General features: G+C 40.1%; 4 protein-coding genes across 4 annotated transcripts; 2 read left to right on the top strand and 2 right to left on the bottom strand.

Annotated features, from left to right (window-relative positions):
- Nucleotides 1-84: 84 nt before the first annotated feature.
- Nucleotides 85-2,800, top strand: LOC111336951 (tubulin alpha-1A chain). The gene is made up of 6 exons (XM_022943140.2): nucleotides 85-225; nucleotides 475-697; nucleotides 1,240-1,388; nucleotides 1,477-1,869; nucleotides 1,970-2,257; nucleotides 2,392-2,800. The coding sequence occupies exons 1-6, from the start codon at nucleotides 223-225 to the stop codon at nucleotides 2,689-2,691; spliced, it is 1,356 nt and encodes a 451-aa protein (XP_022798875.2). The 5' UTR covers nucleotides 85-222; the 3' UTR covers nucleotides 2,692-2,800.
- Nucleotides 2,801-3,967: 1,167 nt separating this feature from the next.
- LOC111336961 (tubulin alpha-1 chain-like) lies at nucleotides 3,968-8,703 on the top strand. The gene is made up of 6 exons (XM_088742213.1): nucleotides 3,968-4,127; nucleotides 4,241-4,463; nucleotides 6,467-6,615; nucleotides 6,710-7,102; nucleotides 7,217-7,504; nucleotides 8,325-8,703. The coding sequence occupies exons 1-6, from the start codon at nucleotides 3,999-4,001 to the stop codon at nucleotides 8,622-8,624; spliced, it is 1,482 nt and encodes a 493-aa protein (XP_088598339.1). The 5' UTR covers nucleotides 3,968-3,998; the 3' UTR covers nucleotides 8,625-8,703.
- Nucleotides 8,704-11,893: 3,190 nt separating this feature from the next.
- LOC111336959 (uncharacterized) lies at nucleotides 11,894-13,354 on the bottom strand. The gene has a single exon (XM_022943147.2). The coding sequence runs from the start codon at nucleotides 13,204-13,206 to the stop codon at nucleotides 12,433-12,435; it is 774 nt and encodes a 257-aa protein (XP_022798882.2). The 5' UTR covers nucleotides 13,207-13,354; the 3' UTR covers nucleotides 11,894-12,432.
- Nucleotides 13,355-14,992: 1,638 nt separating this feature from the next.
- Nucleotides 14,993-16,465, bottom strand: LOC111336957 (uncharacterized). Its single transcript, XM_022943146.2, has one exon. It carries the CDS (start codon nucleotides 16,365-16,367, stop codon nucleotides 15,495-15,497), a length of 873 nt encoding a protein of 290 aa, XP_022798881.2. The 5' UTR covers nucleotides 16,368-16,465; the 3' UTR covers nucleotides 14,993-15,494.
- Between the last annotated feature and the right edge of the window lie 397 nt (nucleotides 16,466-16,862).

The following is a 16,862-nucleotide window of genomic DNA, read 5'->3' as shown; positions in this document are numbered from 1 at the left end:
TTCAGTAAATTTATGCAATATCTATTGTTTCACTGACCCAAAACACGTGGTTGCTAGGAACGGCGCCCTTATAAGACGCACCTTAACTGTAGCCTTGCATTAATTACAACGGTCGCTCTGTCTTTCGTCGAAGCCGTCGCATTTCGATAAAAGACTCTTTCGCCCGATATTTTGAACAGAAACATTTTCTACAGTCTTATCTTGTGATAATCCTGCATCAACATGGTAAGCATAGTTCTCCTTCTTCGCCCAAGAGTCCTGCAATTCTTATTATCGAAGAGAAAGTTGTTCCTTCTCGTCAAGAAATATTGCCTAGATCAGGCAAAATTACCCGCAAGCTACAACGAATAAGCGTTTCGTTTGTTTTATGATTCTATCGCAATCTCAGAAAACGATCTTGGAATTATATCATCGTCTGGTAACATTCGCCGATCGTGTTGCGAACTAACAAAATTTTGTTTCCTTACATTTCAGCGTGAGTGTATTTCAGTCCACGTTGGCCAAGCCGGAGTTCAGATTGGTAACGCTTGTTGGGAGTTGTACTGCTTGGAGCATGGAATTCAGCCTGATGGCCAGATGCCCAGCGATAAGACAATCGGTGGAGGAGATGACTCCTTCAACACATTCTTCAGCGAGACTGGAGCGGGAAAACACGTTCCTCGCGCCGTCTTCGTTGATTTGGAACCAACCGTCGTTGGTAAGAGAACATGGACCCGTCCATTTCTTTATAAGTACACTTCGGTCCTTTCAGACAAGTGCTAGCAGGATTGTAAATTAATTCTTATCAACAGAAGTTTGTCACTAGATTTTAATCCTAAGAATGTTGTAATTCTTCTTTCGTTCCTTGTGTCATGAGAGAGAAGGATAATTTCGTTGTTCCATTGCATTTGTTAATTATTAACTTTCTCGATTGTACTTTGTTCCCGTTGAAATATCAACATTACCGACCGATTCTCGAACATTTGGTTCGACGTGAAACCAAAATTGTAGTTTTTAGCATTTTTCCCTCGAAACCAACTATTTTTGGGAGATTGCTCCTTCGATTGATTGACTTTTGTTGTGTGCCAATTTGCATAGCAACTGCTTTTGGGTTACTGTAAACACAACGTAATTAAATTTCTTAAATTTCCGTAATTACTCACAGACCTGACCTAACTAAAATTGAAACATTTTCGAATTTTGAAACTGGTTTTCCTAACTTGATCGATTTTCACCATTAAGTATTTTTTTGACCCCCAGATGAAGTTCGTACTGGCACCTATAGGCAGTTGTTTCACCCAGAACAGTTGATCACTGGTAAAGAAGATGCAGCTAACAACTATGCTCGTGGGCACTACACTGTTGGTAAAGAAATGATTGATCTTGTTCTGGACAGGATCAGGAAATTGGTTAGTATTGTGCTGGTGATGTATTTATTTTGAGTTGATTTCCCATAGATGATTAACAAAGGACTAACTTCAAATGTTTTGTACATAGGCTGATCAGTGCACAGGCTTGCAAGGTTTTCTTATCTTCCATTCCTTTGGTGGTGGCACTGGCTCTGGATTCACATCATTGCTGATGGAGCGTCTGTCTGTGGACTATGGCAAGAAATCCAAGCTGGAATTCTCTATTTACCCAGCACCACAGATTGCCACAGCTGTTGTGGAGCCTTACAATTCCATTCTGACAACTCACACAACCTTGGAGCACTCTGACTGTGCCTTCATGGTGGATAATGAGGCCATCTATGATATCTGCCGTCGTAACCTGGACATTGAGAGACCCACTTACACCAACCTGAACAGACTGATTGGTCAGATTGTGTCATCCATCACTGCGTCGCTCCGTTTTGATGGTGCTTTGAATGTTGACTTGACAGAATTTCAGGTGAGCTATATTTAAATCTTAACATTCTTGCATGTTACACAACATATGACTCCTATCACTTTTGCTATATTTTTAACATCCTTCTTGTTACTTTTCTCAGACCAACTTGGTGCCATACCCCCGTATTCACTTCCCTCTGGCCACCTATGCTCCAGTGATTTCTGCAGAGAAAGCCTACCATGAACAATTGAGTGTTGCTGAAATCACCAATGCGTGCTTTGAGCCAGCCAATCAGATGGTAAAATGTGACCCACGTCACGGAAAATATATGGCTTGTTGTTTGCTGTACCGTGGTGATGTGGTGCCCAAAGATGTGAATGCAGCCATTGCTACAATCAAGACCAAGAGAACCATTCAGTTTGTAGACTGGTGTCCAACTGGATTCAAGGTTAGTAATAAGGCTAAATATTTTTTCCTTTTTTAGTGAAGCCCTTCTTCTAATGTAGAGAGTGATAAGCAACTTGTGCATTGGTACTTTAAGGAATCTAAGTTTATTGATTAAGAAATGTATTTGTCTTGTAGGTTGGAATCAACTACCAGCCTCCCACAGTTGTTCCTGGCGGTGACCTGGCCAAAGTTCAACGTGCTGTGTGCATGTTGAGTAACACCACAGCTATTGCTGAGGCCTGGGCCCGTTTGGATCACAAGTTTGATCTGATGTACGCCAAGCGTGCATTTGTCCACTGGTATGTGGGTGAGGGTATGGAGGAAGGAGAGTTCTCTGAGGCTCGAGAAGATTTGGCTGCATTGGAGAAGGATTATGAAGAGGTTGGAGTGGATTCAGTTGATGCTGAAGGCGAGGAAGAAGGAGAGGAATATTAAATGAAACAAAACCATCCTGGAAGAAAATAAAAGCTGTTGTGTTCTAAGATTGCATTCTGTGAGACTGTGTCTTAGGATTAAACAATAAATGTTTGTTTCAAGACTGTGATGAAGTGTGATTTTCTGATTTTGTGTTCATTGTGAGGGTAAGGCATGAAATTGCCTTGGAACAAAAACATCTCTGGTCAAGAATTCAGATTTACTAATTATGACAACGTGAAGTCACAAAACAGGTTGTTTTTCTGAAGATGAATAAAACCCTGTGCCAACAAATTATGAACATTCTCACTTTCCATTACAAACTTTGACCAAAATTTACCCCCTTCCCTGCCTTCCTACCCCTCTCCTCCTTGAATTTCCCTACGAAACACCTGTTTGGATGTGTAAAATAACTTTTTCTCTGGATCCCTCCTAAATTAAAGGGTTGGGAACGAGTTGTTTAATTACTGAGCAGACTTTACTGAGACCCTAGAGAGCAATCCGATTTGAAGATGAGGCTACCCTTAAAAACTAACAATGAAAAAAGCACTTTTGAAAGTCTACAATAATTTCCAATTAATACATTGCACGATTTTTAACCGAAGAAATGCGCTTGGACAGCTCAGGAGAAAACTTAAGTCGTTTTTAGAAATTAAACGAAAAAAAATTAAGTTAACGCATAACACCAATCGATCTGTGGCTCTTAGATAAGAAAAAAAATTATGAAAACTTTCTCCCCCTCCTCAACTGGAACCACGATTAAATGGCGGATAAAATTGAAGAACAGCTCCCCAAAGTATCGGTCGGCCGACTATTCACCGACAAGTTGGCCGACATAATGAAAACAAATTCAGAAACGAGTAAATAGACTGTCATCTTGGTTGTTCAGTTTTACCAATATGAAGAGATCGTTTGAATCATTTTACCCTAACATAAATATTCATGTTCTTTACACTGTCCTCTTTACATTTCCTGTGGGACCTGTACAAGGAGAATTTGTTTGAAAATCAGAACTTCTTTTAAAATTGGCGATCATTTCCTTTATTCTCATTTCCTTTATTCTCATTTCCTTTATTCTCATTTCCTTTATTCTCATTTCCTTTATTCTCATTTCCTTTATTCTCATTTCCTTTATTCTCATTACCTTTTCATTCGTTTTGAGGGTGATGCTGTGAAGAGGAATTAGAAGTCAGCCACTTCCAGGTTCTGGTCTGCAGAAAACTCCCCAGGGGACACCCCTTCAGGCAGGTTTCCAGTCACCTGTGATTGTATTCTTACGCCAGGTGACCTTGACGTCACTATTGGCATAGATAATAGTGTGCCGGTGCATGATCAGTTCAGTTTTTTATTTGGAGTTAACTCTGTTCGTCGGTTACTTGTCGAAGGAGGGATCATTTATTTTCATCTTCTGTTTTTCTTTTTTCTTTCCCGTTATATTCCATACCCGTCTGAAAATGGTAAGTTCAAAAGTTCATCCTTAGGATTCCAAGGACACAGAGCTGTTGAAAGTGGAAGTACGTCTATAGTTCTTACAGAATGCTGATATAGTTTTCGTTACGTCCTCCGCTAGCGAGAATGTATTTCCGTCCATGTTGGTCAAGCTGGCTGCCAGATTGGTAACGCTTGTTGGGAGCTATACTGCTTGGAGCATGGAATTCAGCCTGATGGTCAAATGCCCAGCGATAAGACAATCGGTGGAGGGGATGACTCCTTCAACACATTCTTTAGCGAGACTGGAGCAGGAAAACATGTTCCTCGCGCCGTCTTTGTTGATTTGGAACCAACTGTTGTAGGTAAGTTAATGTAGAACAGTCCTATGTTTTATTTTTAACAAATTCTGCTTGTTAAATAAATTCTAGAGTAAATTGCTAAAATTCATCAAATGTATGCTCGTTTCAGGTAGAATATATTTGCTCTGGCGATGTGAATGTTGAATATACTCGAAAATATGCTTGGATCGATCATTTTCATATTCATCTTTGTTAACGTGGCACTAATATTAGCAACACACGATATTGTGATTGCATGCTAATTTCGAAACTCCAACACGAGTCCATGTTTTAATTGCTAGAAAAAAAACCAATAGAGAAATTAATTCAATCAAAATTCGATAAACAGGTGACAAGTTTTTTGTGTTAAATTGTTTTTTACTTGAACTAATTACTGTCTGAAGTATATACTAATATCAGATACCAAATCAGATAAATCGTGTGGGAAATAGCGCGTTTATTATATTTAATTCCAGCCACGATGGCAATATTGAGGTGCGGAAGAAATTATTGCTTTGCCAGCGAATACAACCTTTTTCACTGCCAGCTTCCGGTTAAGAAAAACTCGCCCAAATAGAAGATGGTGCATCTTTAATCGTGTATCTTCAGTAAGAAGAGGGTGTCGAAGGTTTGATTGGTTTCCTTGGGTTGGCAATGCGGTTTAGTTTCGTGTCGGTACAGAAAAGAAGAATTTAAGGGTAGGGGGTTGGCTGTGGGTAATGGGTACTACAATAGCTAGAAATAAGATACCATACAGCAGTTCTCGGCAAACAGAGTCGGAGTACACTCTATGAGTAGGGTCTAATTTTTTCAGTTAAGGCAGAAACGAACGTAGTTGACTTTCTATATTCCTATTTTTTTTTTTTTATCGTGATGATTTGAGCCGGAAATGCTCTAGCAGTGTTTTGTTTTAAAGATAAAGAGAATGTATCTTTACGTATACGAAACCCTTTTTGCTTGGGAGACACTTGGTACACCTCTATTGGAAATTGATTAAAGGGTTCAAAAGTTATTCCCGCTTGAACTTTTTCACTTCATTGAATACTTAAAATAAGTTTCAATCATTGTTTGACTTTTCGTGTATTGGACCCTAGTGATAATTTTATGGCCGCCAGGACTTTCTCACGAAAATGATAGTGCCAATTTCCCATCTTTATTTTCGCTAAAAGGGATATATACTTCCATTCTCGAATACCGTGCATAAGTATTCCATGAATCGTTATCCAAGGCGAACCTCTTTTGCCGAAATCAGTTCCCAACAAAAGATTACAAAAATGATAGGAAGATGAAGTGTCTCAGTGAACCTTGTATCTATCTATTACATTTTTGGTGCCTCTAAATGAGAAACGGAACGTTTTTTACGTATGATGCACGATCCTCGCAGTAGAGAGCGCTATTTATGCAATAGCGAAAATCAGACCTGAAAAAAATCAGGGCTGTACGGGATTCGAACCACTGTACGGGACTCGAACCACAGGTCAGTGGTTCGAATCCCGTACAGGCCTGACTTTTTTCAGGTCTGATTTTTGGTATTGCGTAATAGCGCTCTCTACTGCGAGGACCGTGCATCATAAGTATCTAATACCGCAGTTCAAAATATATGAACTTCATATATTCATTGTATCTGAAATTTGCTCCTGAAGGGTAACAAACGAAATGTTCGAAATTGTTCAAGTCATTTCTGGATATACTTTTAATGGACAAGAACAATTTACAAACTTTTTAAAAAGATTAAAAATTGTGCGCTTAAGACGCTCTCTTTATGATTACAAAGCAAGGGAAAAGGGTATGATTGAGAGAGCAAGCTCTAAGAGGACCTGCGACCCTATCCCAAACCTCCCGCTTTATAACGAACTACTAAGTAATAGTAAAGCTCAGTTGAAACCTTGACTCACGCCATGCTCAGCAGATTTTTCATGATTGAAATCCTCGAAAATGACGAGAAAAAAATAAGCGAAATTATAGCCCGTGGCTGCAAGCACCTTCTTTGAATTTAACTTGACCAGTTCCGGCATTGGCTGTTTCAGATGAAGTACGCACTGGTACCTACAGACAGTTGTTTCACCCAGAACAGTTGATTACAGGAAAAGAGGATGCCGCTAATAACTATGCTCGCGGGCACTACACCGTCGGAAAGGAGATGATTGATTCTGTTCTGGACAGAATTAGAAAACTGGTGAGCTGTACACGGAAAATTCAATTACATTTAAATTCATTGAAATCATTTTTGATAGTCATATAACAGACTTTTCATTAATTATTCTTCTTAGGCTGATCAGTGCACAGGCTTGCAAGGTTTCCTTATCTTCCATTCCTTTGGTGGTGGCACTGGCTCTGGGTTCACCTCACTGCTCCTAGAGCGGCTGTCAGTGGACTATGGCAAGAAATCCAAGCTGGAATTCTCTATTTACCCAGCACCACAGATTGCCACAGCTGTTGTGGAGCCTTACAACTCCGTTTTAACAACTCACACAACCTTGGAGCACTCTGACTGTGCCTTCATGGTGGATAATGAGGCCATCTATGACATCTGCCGACGTAACTTGGACATTGAGAGACCCACTTACACCAACCTGAACAGACTGATTGCTCAGATTGTGTCGTCCATCACTGCATCGCTCCGATTTGATGGTGCCTTGAATGTTGACTTGACAGAGTTTCAGGTAAGTTATAACTGAAACTGAACGTTTCTCGTGTTTTTCATAACTGACGAGAGTATTGGTATCTGTTGCATTAGCTTGTTATATGTTTGATATCTTCGTTTTTGTCCAATTTAGACCAACTTGGTACCATACCCCCGTATTCACTTCCCTCTAGCCACCTATGCCCCAGTGATCTCTGCAGAGAAAGCCTATCACGAGCAGCTGACAGTTGCTGAGATTACAAACATGTGCTTTGAGCCAGCTAGTCAGATGGTAAAATGTGACCCACGTCACGGTAAATACATGGCCTGCTGTCTTTTATTTCGTGGTGATGTGGTGCCCAAGGATGTGAATGCAGCCATTGCAACAATCAAGACGAAGAGAACCATTCAGTTTGTAGACTGGTGTCCCACTGGATTCAAGGTATTCTAACTACACCCATACGAGAAATTCAATGTGAAAATACAATCTTAATATGTGTACAATCAAACTAAGGGATCAACAAAAAGGAACCTATGCAAAGCCAGATGCGAAAAACCACTAAAAACATCACTCTTTACATTTGGCCAAGATATTAGGGGAAAGGTATTCCTCATCTAATGCAGCAGCACAATACTTCGAGGAAAGGTAGTAAACTGGTTATACCACTAATCACTAAGAAAAAAAGGAGTTGGCAAACGAAAATTACAACAAATGCAAAAAAGGGGTCAAACATATGACTGACCGACCTAGAATGACCTAATTTAGCCGCAAAACGCTCAAACAATCCTAACTTTCTTCGATGTCACGCGAACCTCTTCGACGTGCCATTAAAATATAAATTTCTGACTAATTCGTTTCCATGCAACTCAAACGTCAGAGAATTACATATGTTTTGACAGCAAAACTAGACTACGTTGCTAGACTACAGATTAAAAGTGAAGGGCATTGCGCAAGATATCTTTTCTCCTAGTACCTCTCTCCACAGGGGTACTCTGGGGGACCCCTGGGGTATTTTAGTACAGGTGATCTTTCTTAGAAACATTATAGAGTGCTAAGGTAACTTGCCATTAGAAAAATACAATCCAAGGAAGAGTAACTACAGTCTTAGTCGTTCCATGCAGCAGAAATCAGGATAAGCTACCAAGGTGCTTGCCAATGGGCCCGTCAACAGACTTATTATTATATATGATGCGTGTAGAAGTCATCAAAAACTTCTGCGCTGTATCTGTTTGATTGTTAGATTTATCTTTTTCTCTCATAGGTTGGAATTAATTACCAGCCTCCCACAGTTGTTCCTGGCGGTGACCTGGCCAAATTTCAACGTGCCGTGTGCATGTTGAGTAACACCACAGCTATTGCCGAGGCCTGGGCCCGTCTAGATCACAAGTTTGATCTGATGTACGCCAAGCGTGCGTTTGTCCACTGGTATGTGGGTGAGGGTATGGAGGAAGGAGAGTTCTCTGAGGCTCGTGAGGATTTGGCTGCATTGGAGAAGGATTATGAAGAGGTTGGAGTAGATTCGCTTGATGAAGAAGGGGAAGATGATGGAGAAGAATTCTGAAGAATACTGAAAAGGAATGTCATATGTGTCATATGTATCTTGCGTTTAGAGTTGAACATTAAAACTTTATCCCATGAAATTTAAGTGGTTGAATGTTTCTTTTACAGAAAATTTGTGATTGGTTCATATTACTTCGTTTTTACCGATTGAGAAGTTTGACGTCCATAGGAAACTCAGTTTTAGCTTTTAACTGTTGAGCGTCCCTTGATGACCTGCTAGCAGGTTCTCATTGGCGCTGCGCGTCACGTGCGGTGAAGCCCCCGAGTCAAAGCGAGCACGTGAGGGTTAAGCAGAGTATGTGTGAACTCTCCATTCGCGCACCAGTTCGAATTGCGCGAGCTAATCCTTCCAAACGAGTACTTTTAAATAAAGAGAGGCAGGAGATATCAATAATTGTCACTGATTCCCTTAGAGAAGAAACAGAATAAGTTTACCCCTGTTTCCTGATTGAGTTTGTAAAGCTTTTGATGCATAAATACCGTCCAGCATCTACCAGAACAACCACAGACTTTGCAATCACCACCTTTATTTTAAAACTGATCAGCGCCATCGATAATTGCATCTAATCAAAACCTTTTTCCCGAATTTTTTTGTTAGGATGACAACATTCTTGGGAAATTTTAAGGTTTTTTTTACTACTTAGAGTCTGGCCATAATTTAGCCTCAATGGACCTAAACTGTAAAATGGAGAACTATCGAGGACTTACTCGTGGACTAACTTAGTCAGTTCATGATGGCTCCAAAAATGTCGAGTTGAAGGAAGATACCACGACATGAGTCAAATGGGGAAAATTGCTGTGTTTAATAACCATGAATGGTAGGTCTTCTTATGTCATGCAAATCATTGAAGCTTGGAAATTCTTGAATAAAAGCGGGTAGTTTAATAGCGCTGCGCGGACAGTCTAAAAATTGATTTGTGACGTTTGGACCCCCCCGCCAATTTATGACAAACACTAGGAGAAAGTTTGTGGAACGTGACGAATATCGAGAACCTGATTTTGCTCTAATATTTGCTTTTAAAGAAGAAATGGTCGCAACTAGGCATTGTTGTTGGGGAAAATGTAACAACACCTCAAGGTATCCTGAAAGATTACCAGATTCTCTGAAAGAAATTATAAAAACGAGCAGAGAGCACTCATACGACGCCTTTCCCAAAGCCCGGCGAAGCATGGATTAGAGCATACATACATGCATGCATGCATGCATGCATGCATGGTTAGATTAGGGGCAGCCAGAGGCTGATGTGGACCTACTGTCAAACTTCATTACAAATTACAAATTCTGTAAAAATTTAGCAAAAGTTAGCTAGATAGACAATTATCAGATTAACTTAAAACAGCGATAGTAAAAATATGTATAGTCTTGATTCTTAAGACACCATGCAGGCTTCTTTCAGAAAGCTGATGTTTGTGATAAAATTCCTATGGCGAGTTTTTTTAAAGAGGTTTTTAAAGTTCTTTAAAGAGGGGGACTGTTTGAGAGCGGATGGAGTTAGTTCCCATACTAATGGACCTCTGTAGTTTCTGCCCTGTCAACGATGGGTCAATGCGTGCTCTAGAGAGAATTTCACTGTGGAAAATGTTGATTATAATACATACATTTGAGATACAATGAAATATATGAAGTTCATATATTTTGTACTGCGGTATTAGATACATATGATGCACGATCCTCGCAGTAGATAGCGCTATTTAAGCAATAGCGAAAATACATACATTTGTGCAGTACACTGGCCAGGTGGGAAAGGACCGACCGATAAGTTTCCTGACCTTTTATTAACCCTTCCGCTGGCAAACGTAGGAATTCGTACGCTCTGACCCTATCCATACTAAAAACCCCAGGGGACCCCCAGATAGTATTGTTTGAGTTCTTAAAGATTATTATGGTTTGTCAAGTCACGTTCCTTCATTCGTAGCCGTTTTTCCTCGCTGTTTATAGCTAAATTTGACCGGTTTTTCGCGAAGAAAATTTGCTCACGCAATACTATCCTTTTAAGAATGGCGTCTGCATGGATTCCAGACGAGGAAGCACGGCGAATTGTGTTAGAGGATGATCCTAACGAAGTTTTCTTTTGAGGGAAAAGGACCGTTACTATTTAGACTTATGAACTGTATGATTTTCTTTGAATGTATGTCAAGTATTTCATACTGCATTTTTTCTTGTGCCTACACTCTTGAAGGTTGCTATGGATTGTCATTTTTTTATAAGAACAGAACCATTTTTACCTTATTGTCCATTTATGGTTCTTTGTGTCCTTCCTGGTTACTATTTTGGTGATTTCAAGTCAAGCTAGCAAGGTGTTACTCAAGTATAGTTCTGCAATATCACATATCCTCTAATTTTTGAAAATTGCTAAGCCGCACCTTGATGAACAGTAAAAGGCATAACTTTGGTTGGAATCAAGATAATTGGTTGGAATAACAAGTGTTTGGTTCCTGAAATAAAACACTTTTGCATAATGCAAAAGTTATGCGCACAAGTACGTTGATGCCTTGTCTTAGTAGAGCAGGAAAAACAACATACTCTTCAAACATTTTGTTATGCGTGGCTTTTCTGGCCCAAAATTATGTGCACAAGGACCCATATGTAACAAAATATTTTCAAAATGATGGTAAATTTTCTGCTGATTAAAATGATATATAGTTTGTTGGGGTTGAACTTAAAATGTGATGAGCTGTGGCCTGATTTATCGGCTTACATCAAAGAAAAATATTGAGTCCCCAGGAACCTGCCAGCGAAAGGGTTAAAGGCGAATTTGTCCAAGAAAGAAATGAACCGTATGTCGCGAGTTAAGCGAAAGGCGCCAAAACAGCGACCATACGAAACAGAGGTGAAGAAGACAAGAAAACAACTCCAAATCGACTTTGTAGGAGAAACAGATCATTATAATGCCTTTGATCGACTTTATCTCTTTCAAAATCTTTGCTTCCAGCCATTGCCCATCGTCTATGCTTGAATCAAGGACAAAGTGCCCAATTTGAGGCAATCGCGAGCACGTGCGATAAGCTCTTTTCTTTTACCTACACTGCCAACGCTTCAGTTGTGATACCGTATAGTTCTCTGGGTCTTGCTCGAACTGCGAGCCAGGAACACCGTAATTTTCAGTTAAAATTCTAGCTTTTGATGTGTTTGAACTAGATATAAGCGAATCGTCGTCCATATTCATTCAATCGAGAAGCTGTTTTGTCCTAATCACTGCAGGGAATGAAAAATCGTGACGTCACGTCCGCTCAGCGCCATTGAATACAAACTTTATTAATTTCTCCGGAAACGTTTTCAGAATTTATTTAAATTTTACCTAACAGTGGATCGATGTCGATTGCTTCTCTCTCTAGTGTGATTAAAACTGGTGTCTCTGTGGTACGTATCTTCCTGCCTTTGTAGCAATTACAACAGGCAGACATTTTATTACAAATACAGAAACATTTAGCGAGATACCCGTTTAACCTCGGCCCACACTTCATACAGTGGAATCCCGATTTCTCGAACCTCCATGGGAAACGCAAATTGGTTCGAGAAATCGCGAGTTCGAGAAATCGGGGGTGGAATTACAAGTGAAGCAAATCCAAGAGAAACAAGGTTTGGTTCGGGAGGTTCGAGAAACCGAGGGTTCGAGAAATCGGGATTCCGTTGTATAGAAAAGACTGAAAACAATGGCAAAAACAACAGATTGTCACTGTGACTACAGCTTTGTGTGAGAATAGTCTTAATCGCTTAACAGGTGCTATGAAAAAGGGAATTAAAAGAGTCGAACTTCATCGCTTGGCGGTTTTGTAATTACCTATGAGGGAACCTTTTTTTTACATTTCTAAGAATCACATCCGTTTTTCTCCATAATTGACGCAGGAGCTGTAAATTTCCATTCTTGTTTTGCCTTTAATACTACATAACCACGACTTTTTCCAGTATCACTATCCAGTGGTAGCATAGATTGGAAAAGGCTTTCAATAGGAGCCCAGTATGGCGGGTATTTGTATCTTGCCGTGTCAAATATCAACACGGAGTTTGATTCGTTGTCCATTGCGGCAATAGGGCTAAAGTGGCCTTCCCCAACTTGACCAAGAGCTTTCCTCGAAAACGAAACTGCCATAAGCTCTTCTGGATGTTCTTCATCGACGAGTTCCTTCTTTGACTTTTTATCACCAGTGCAAACTCGCTCTAAAGCGTGAAGAAACTCTTCTTGATGTTCTTTCGAGTAATTTGGCCGAACAAGTCTCGTTTCTGCTCCATTGCAGTTGGCCAAATATGCAAATTCATCCAAAGTTGTTCGTCCATCTTCTCTCACGACCTCCAATGCCCCGCAGCAGTTTAAAAGTTCTGCAGTATACCATCGCCATGTTGACAAAGCATTCCATTTACGCTGAGGATCTATTCGCAAGGCATTAAGGATGATTGCTAAAGTACTAACTCCGCAATGAGATGGTACGGTTTGACTATTATAGCATGACGACAAAGATAGGTAAGGAACAGCATAACCAGTTTGCAGAGCACGGCAGAGGCGAGTTTTGGACTCCGTAGATCGGTAGTCAACGAGGAAATGAGGCAAGGGAGATCCATAAACTGTTCCAGATAAAGAAGTCATCGTGCGGAGGTTTCTGTGACAATCCCAGGAAAGTATTTCAAACCCTCAGGCCAGAGTTAGTAGAGTTATTAACTCTGCTCAGGCGGATTCTTTCTGTTTCAATTGAGCCCGATGTTTTAACTGATTTGAGGATCTTAATTGGGCTTTCCGTCTGCTGTCAACTCTTAACCTCTAGTTGTGAAAAATGCAATACTTGACCTTTAAACGACAATTAAGCCGGTCAGCATTTGACGTCAGCTCACTCCTCAATAAGAACTAAATGGAGCAAACTTTTGTCTACCGGCGGAAAATATTTTTATGCACATTAGGGTGAGGGTGCATTACTGGGGTCATTTGGTTTCATCAACCGAGTTGAGTATTGATTATTGCAAGACACGACCCAAAACTTTACACCTTTCTCCATCCGACTGCAGCAGCACAAACGCGTAAAGATAAGAATAATGGTTTTTTTATCAAAAGCAAAAAATTACCATAGAAATAGCAAAAAAGGCTGTGCGTGTTCGTTGCGGTAAAGTACAATCATAATAAAGTATTATGGTTGGTCTCACGATGTAGTCACTATTCACATAAGACTTCACCCTAACAACATCAACAGCGGGAGAGCTCTACGACAGCGGACTGCCGAAGGAACAACTCACAAACATCGAGGAACAAAACGCGCCAGTCATTGCTGTGAAATACCAACCAATTACAGCGAAGCATGTTGCTTTGTAGGAAGACCCGAAACCAGTCAACCTTATCACCTGATGAAGACTAGCCGTATGCAGTCGAAAGATCGCGATTCACATCACAAGTGAGTACATCGCGAGACAAACGATAATACTTTATTACTATTATTATGCAAATAGTATAATTTAAAGTAGCGGTTTGTTGAAATGAGGCAACGGAGATCCGTAAACTGTTTCAGATGAAGGTCCAACATCAAGCACTTTCTGTGACAATTACGGGAAAGCCTTTCAACCTCGTTTCATTTAGACTTAATTAAGCTCACTGTTTCAACTGATTTGACGATCTCAATAGGGTTTTCCTTCCGCTAAGTGTAAATATGCGATACCTTGACCTTTCAACCGTCAATAAAGCCAGCCTGTATTGGAAGTCTGTCCTCGCCCCATTAAGGAGTAAATTAAGCGAAACTCCATGACGAACTTTGCCTACCGGAGACAATGATCAACAATTATTCACCACAGTGGAGGAGGCTTGCACTGTAGATATTTGGCAAGCCGCTCAGCCGCGGAGACTAGCAGTAGATATTTGCCAAGCCGCTCCGACGCGGGATCGGTAAACTATCCACCGCTAGCCTCCTCCACTGAGGTGAATAGTTGTTTAGGTAGAAACTAAACCAATGAGATGATGTAGCACCGAAAGATAATTTGAACTTATCTATTTCTTTAACGATTATAATATTTTCAGAAGCAAATCCTTCACGAGTTGCTCGGGGGTAAAAACTTTGAGTAGCCAATCAGAGCGCACCTTAGATGCTATGTTTTATAATATAAACTAAAATGAATTGGCCACCGTACATATCCCAAAGCTGACGTTTTTCGCTTTAGCCCTTTGTGAGAAGAAATCCAGTTTAACGTGATTCCAGGCGTTCAATCAGTAAAACGGGCCGCGACGAGGGGGCGACAGGAAACGGTGCGGCGGCGGCGGCAGCTACTACATAGTCAATACTTGACTTGATCTTCTTTTAAAAATGTTTCAGGGGACACTTAAATATTAACGTATCTAGTTTTATTATTTCCAGAAAAAATGAAGCATATGAATTAAGAAATGCTGATTTGTCATTTAAAACTCAATATGCGAGAACAAACATGCTAAAATATTCCTATTTCCATAGAATAGTTAATGCCTGGAATTGTTTACCTGTGCATGTCAGAAAGTCTGAGTCTCTTTCTGATTTTAAAAGTCTTTGTAAGGCGTATTTATACCAGCTAGACATTGAATTAACTAATTTATTATTATTAATATTATTATTATTATTATTATATTATTATAAATATAGATAGGTATGTGCAGTGTTTCTCTTTTTTGGGTGGCCTTTTGTAAGGGAACCTGTTCCTGTTTCTTGGCCTTCCCCTCAGCTTTGTATATGTGTTAAGTTTATTGAGAAAATACCGATTAAAGTAAAGTAACATTGGGAATGAATACTAGGACATTTCTACAACAAACAAACTTCGTTTTCGCTCACTGAACAGGTACCATGAAAGGGCAATTAAAATTTAACTAAGAGTCGAATTAGCATCAGCTTAAGACTTTGTTATCACTCATACTAAGACTGTGTTTCTTACTTAAGAAAATTGAATTGGTTTTTTGCCATGATTTAGGCAACCACTTCCATATGTCCATTCTTGTTTTGCCTTCAAAACCACATAACCTCGACTTTTTCCAGTATTACTATCCAGTGGTAGCATGGATTGGAAAAGCATCTTAATAGGAGCCCAATATGGCGGGTATTTGTATCTTGCCGTGTCCAATACCAACACAGAGTTTGATTCTTTGTCCATGGCGGCAATAGGACTAAAGTGGCCTTCTCCAACTTGCCTAAGAGATTCTCTAGAAAAAGAAATTGCCATAAGCTCCTCTGGATGTTCTTCGTCGAAAAGTTCTTCATTAGACTCCTTACCACCAGTGCAAACTTGCTCTAAAGTGTGAATAAACTTATCATAATGTTCTTTCGAGTAATTTGGTCGAACAAGTCTCGTTACTGCTCCATTGCAGTTTGCCAAACACACAAATTTATCCAAATTTATTCCAGATTTTTTCACGTCTTTTAGCGAACGACAACAATCTAGAAGTTCCACAGTATACCATCGCCAGTCTGACAGAGGACTCCACTTACGCTGAGGATCTATTCGCAAGGCATTTAGGATGTTTACTAAGGTACTAACTCCGCAATAACCAGATTCATTTTGAGTACCAAAGCACGAAGACAAGGATAGATAAGGAACAGCATAACCAGTTTGCAGAGCACGGCAGAGGCGAGTCTTAGACTCCTTAGATCGGTAGTCAACAAGAAAATGAGGCAACGGAGATCCGTAAACCGTGTCACATGCATTAGCTAACGTTCGGCGCCTTCCTTTGCAATCAAAAGAAAGCCTTTTCAACCTGGATACGTTCAAGCTTAAGAAAGCCCAATGTTCCAATTGATTTGAGGGTCTCATTAAGGTATCTGTCAGCCGTCAAATCGCAAAAATTTTAAACGCCGATATGCAATATCTTGACCACCAGCAAGTGTTAGAAGCGGTTGGTTTGCCTCCTAAGGTATCCTGCATATAAACAATACACAGGATCTTAATTAGTCTTTCCGTCCGCTGTTAACTCTTAACCTCTAATTGTGAAAAATGCAATACTTGACCTTTAAACGACAATTAAGCCGGTCAGCATTTGACGTCAGCACATTCCTCAATGAGAACTAAATGGAGCAAACTTTTGTCTACCGGCGGAAAATATTTTTATGCACATTAGGGTGAGGGTGCACTACTGGGGTCATTTGGTTTCATCAACCGAGTTGAGTATTGATCATTGCAAGACACGACCCAAAACTTTACACCTTTCTCCATCCGACTGCAGCAGCACATACGAGTAAAGATAAGAATAATGATATTTTTATCAAAGCAAAAAAATTACCATAGAAATAGCAAAAAAAGGCTGTGCTT

The sequence above is a fragment of the Stylophora pistillata genome, chromosome 13 (genome assembly GCF_964205215.1).
Source record: "Stylophora pistillata chromosome 13, jaStyPist1.2, whole genome shotgun sequence".
Classification (NCBI taxonomy): domain Eukaryota; kingdom Metazoa; phylum Cnidaria; class Anthozoa; order Scleractinia; family Pocilloporidae; genus Stylophora; species Stylophora pistillata.
The sequence above is the reverse complement of the archived record's forward strand: the minus strand, read 5'-3'. Positions and strand labels throughout refer to the sequence as shown.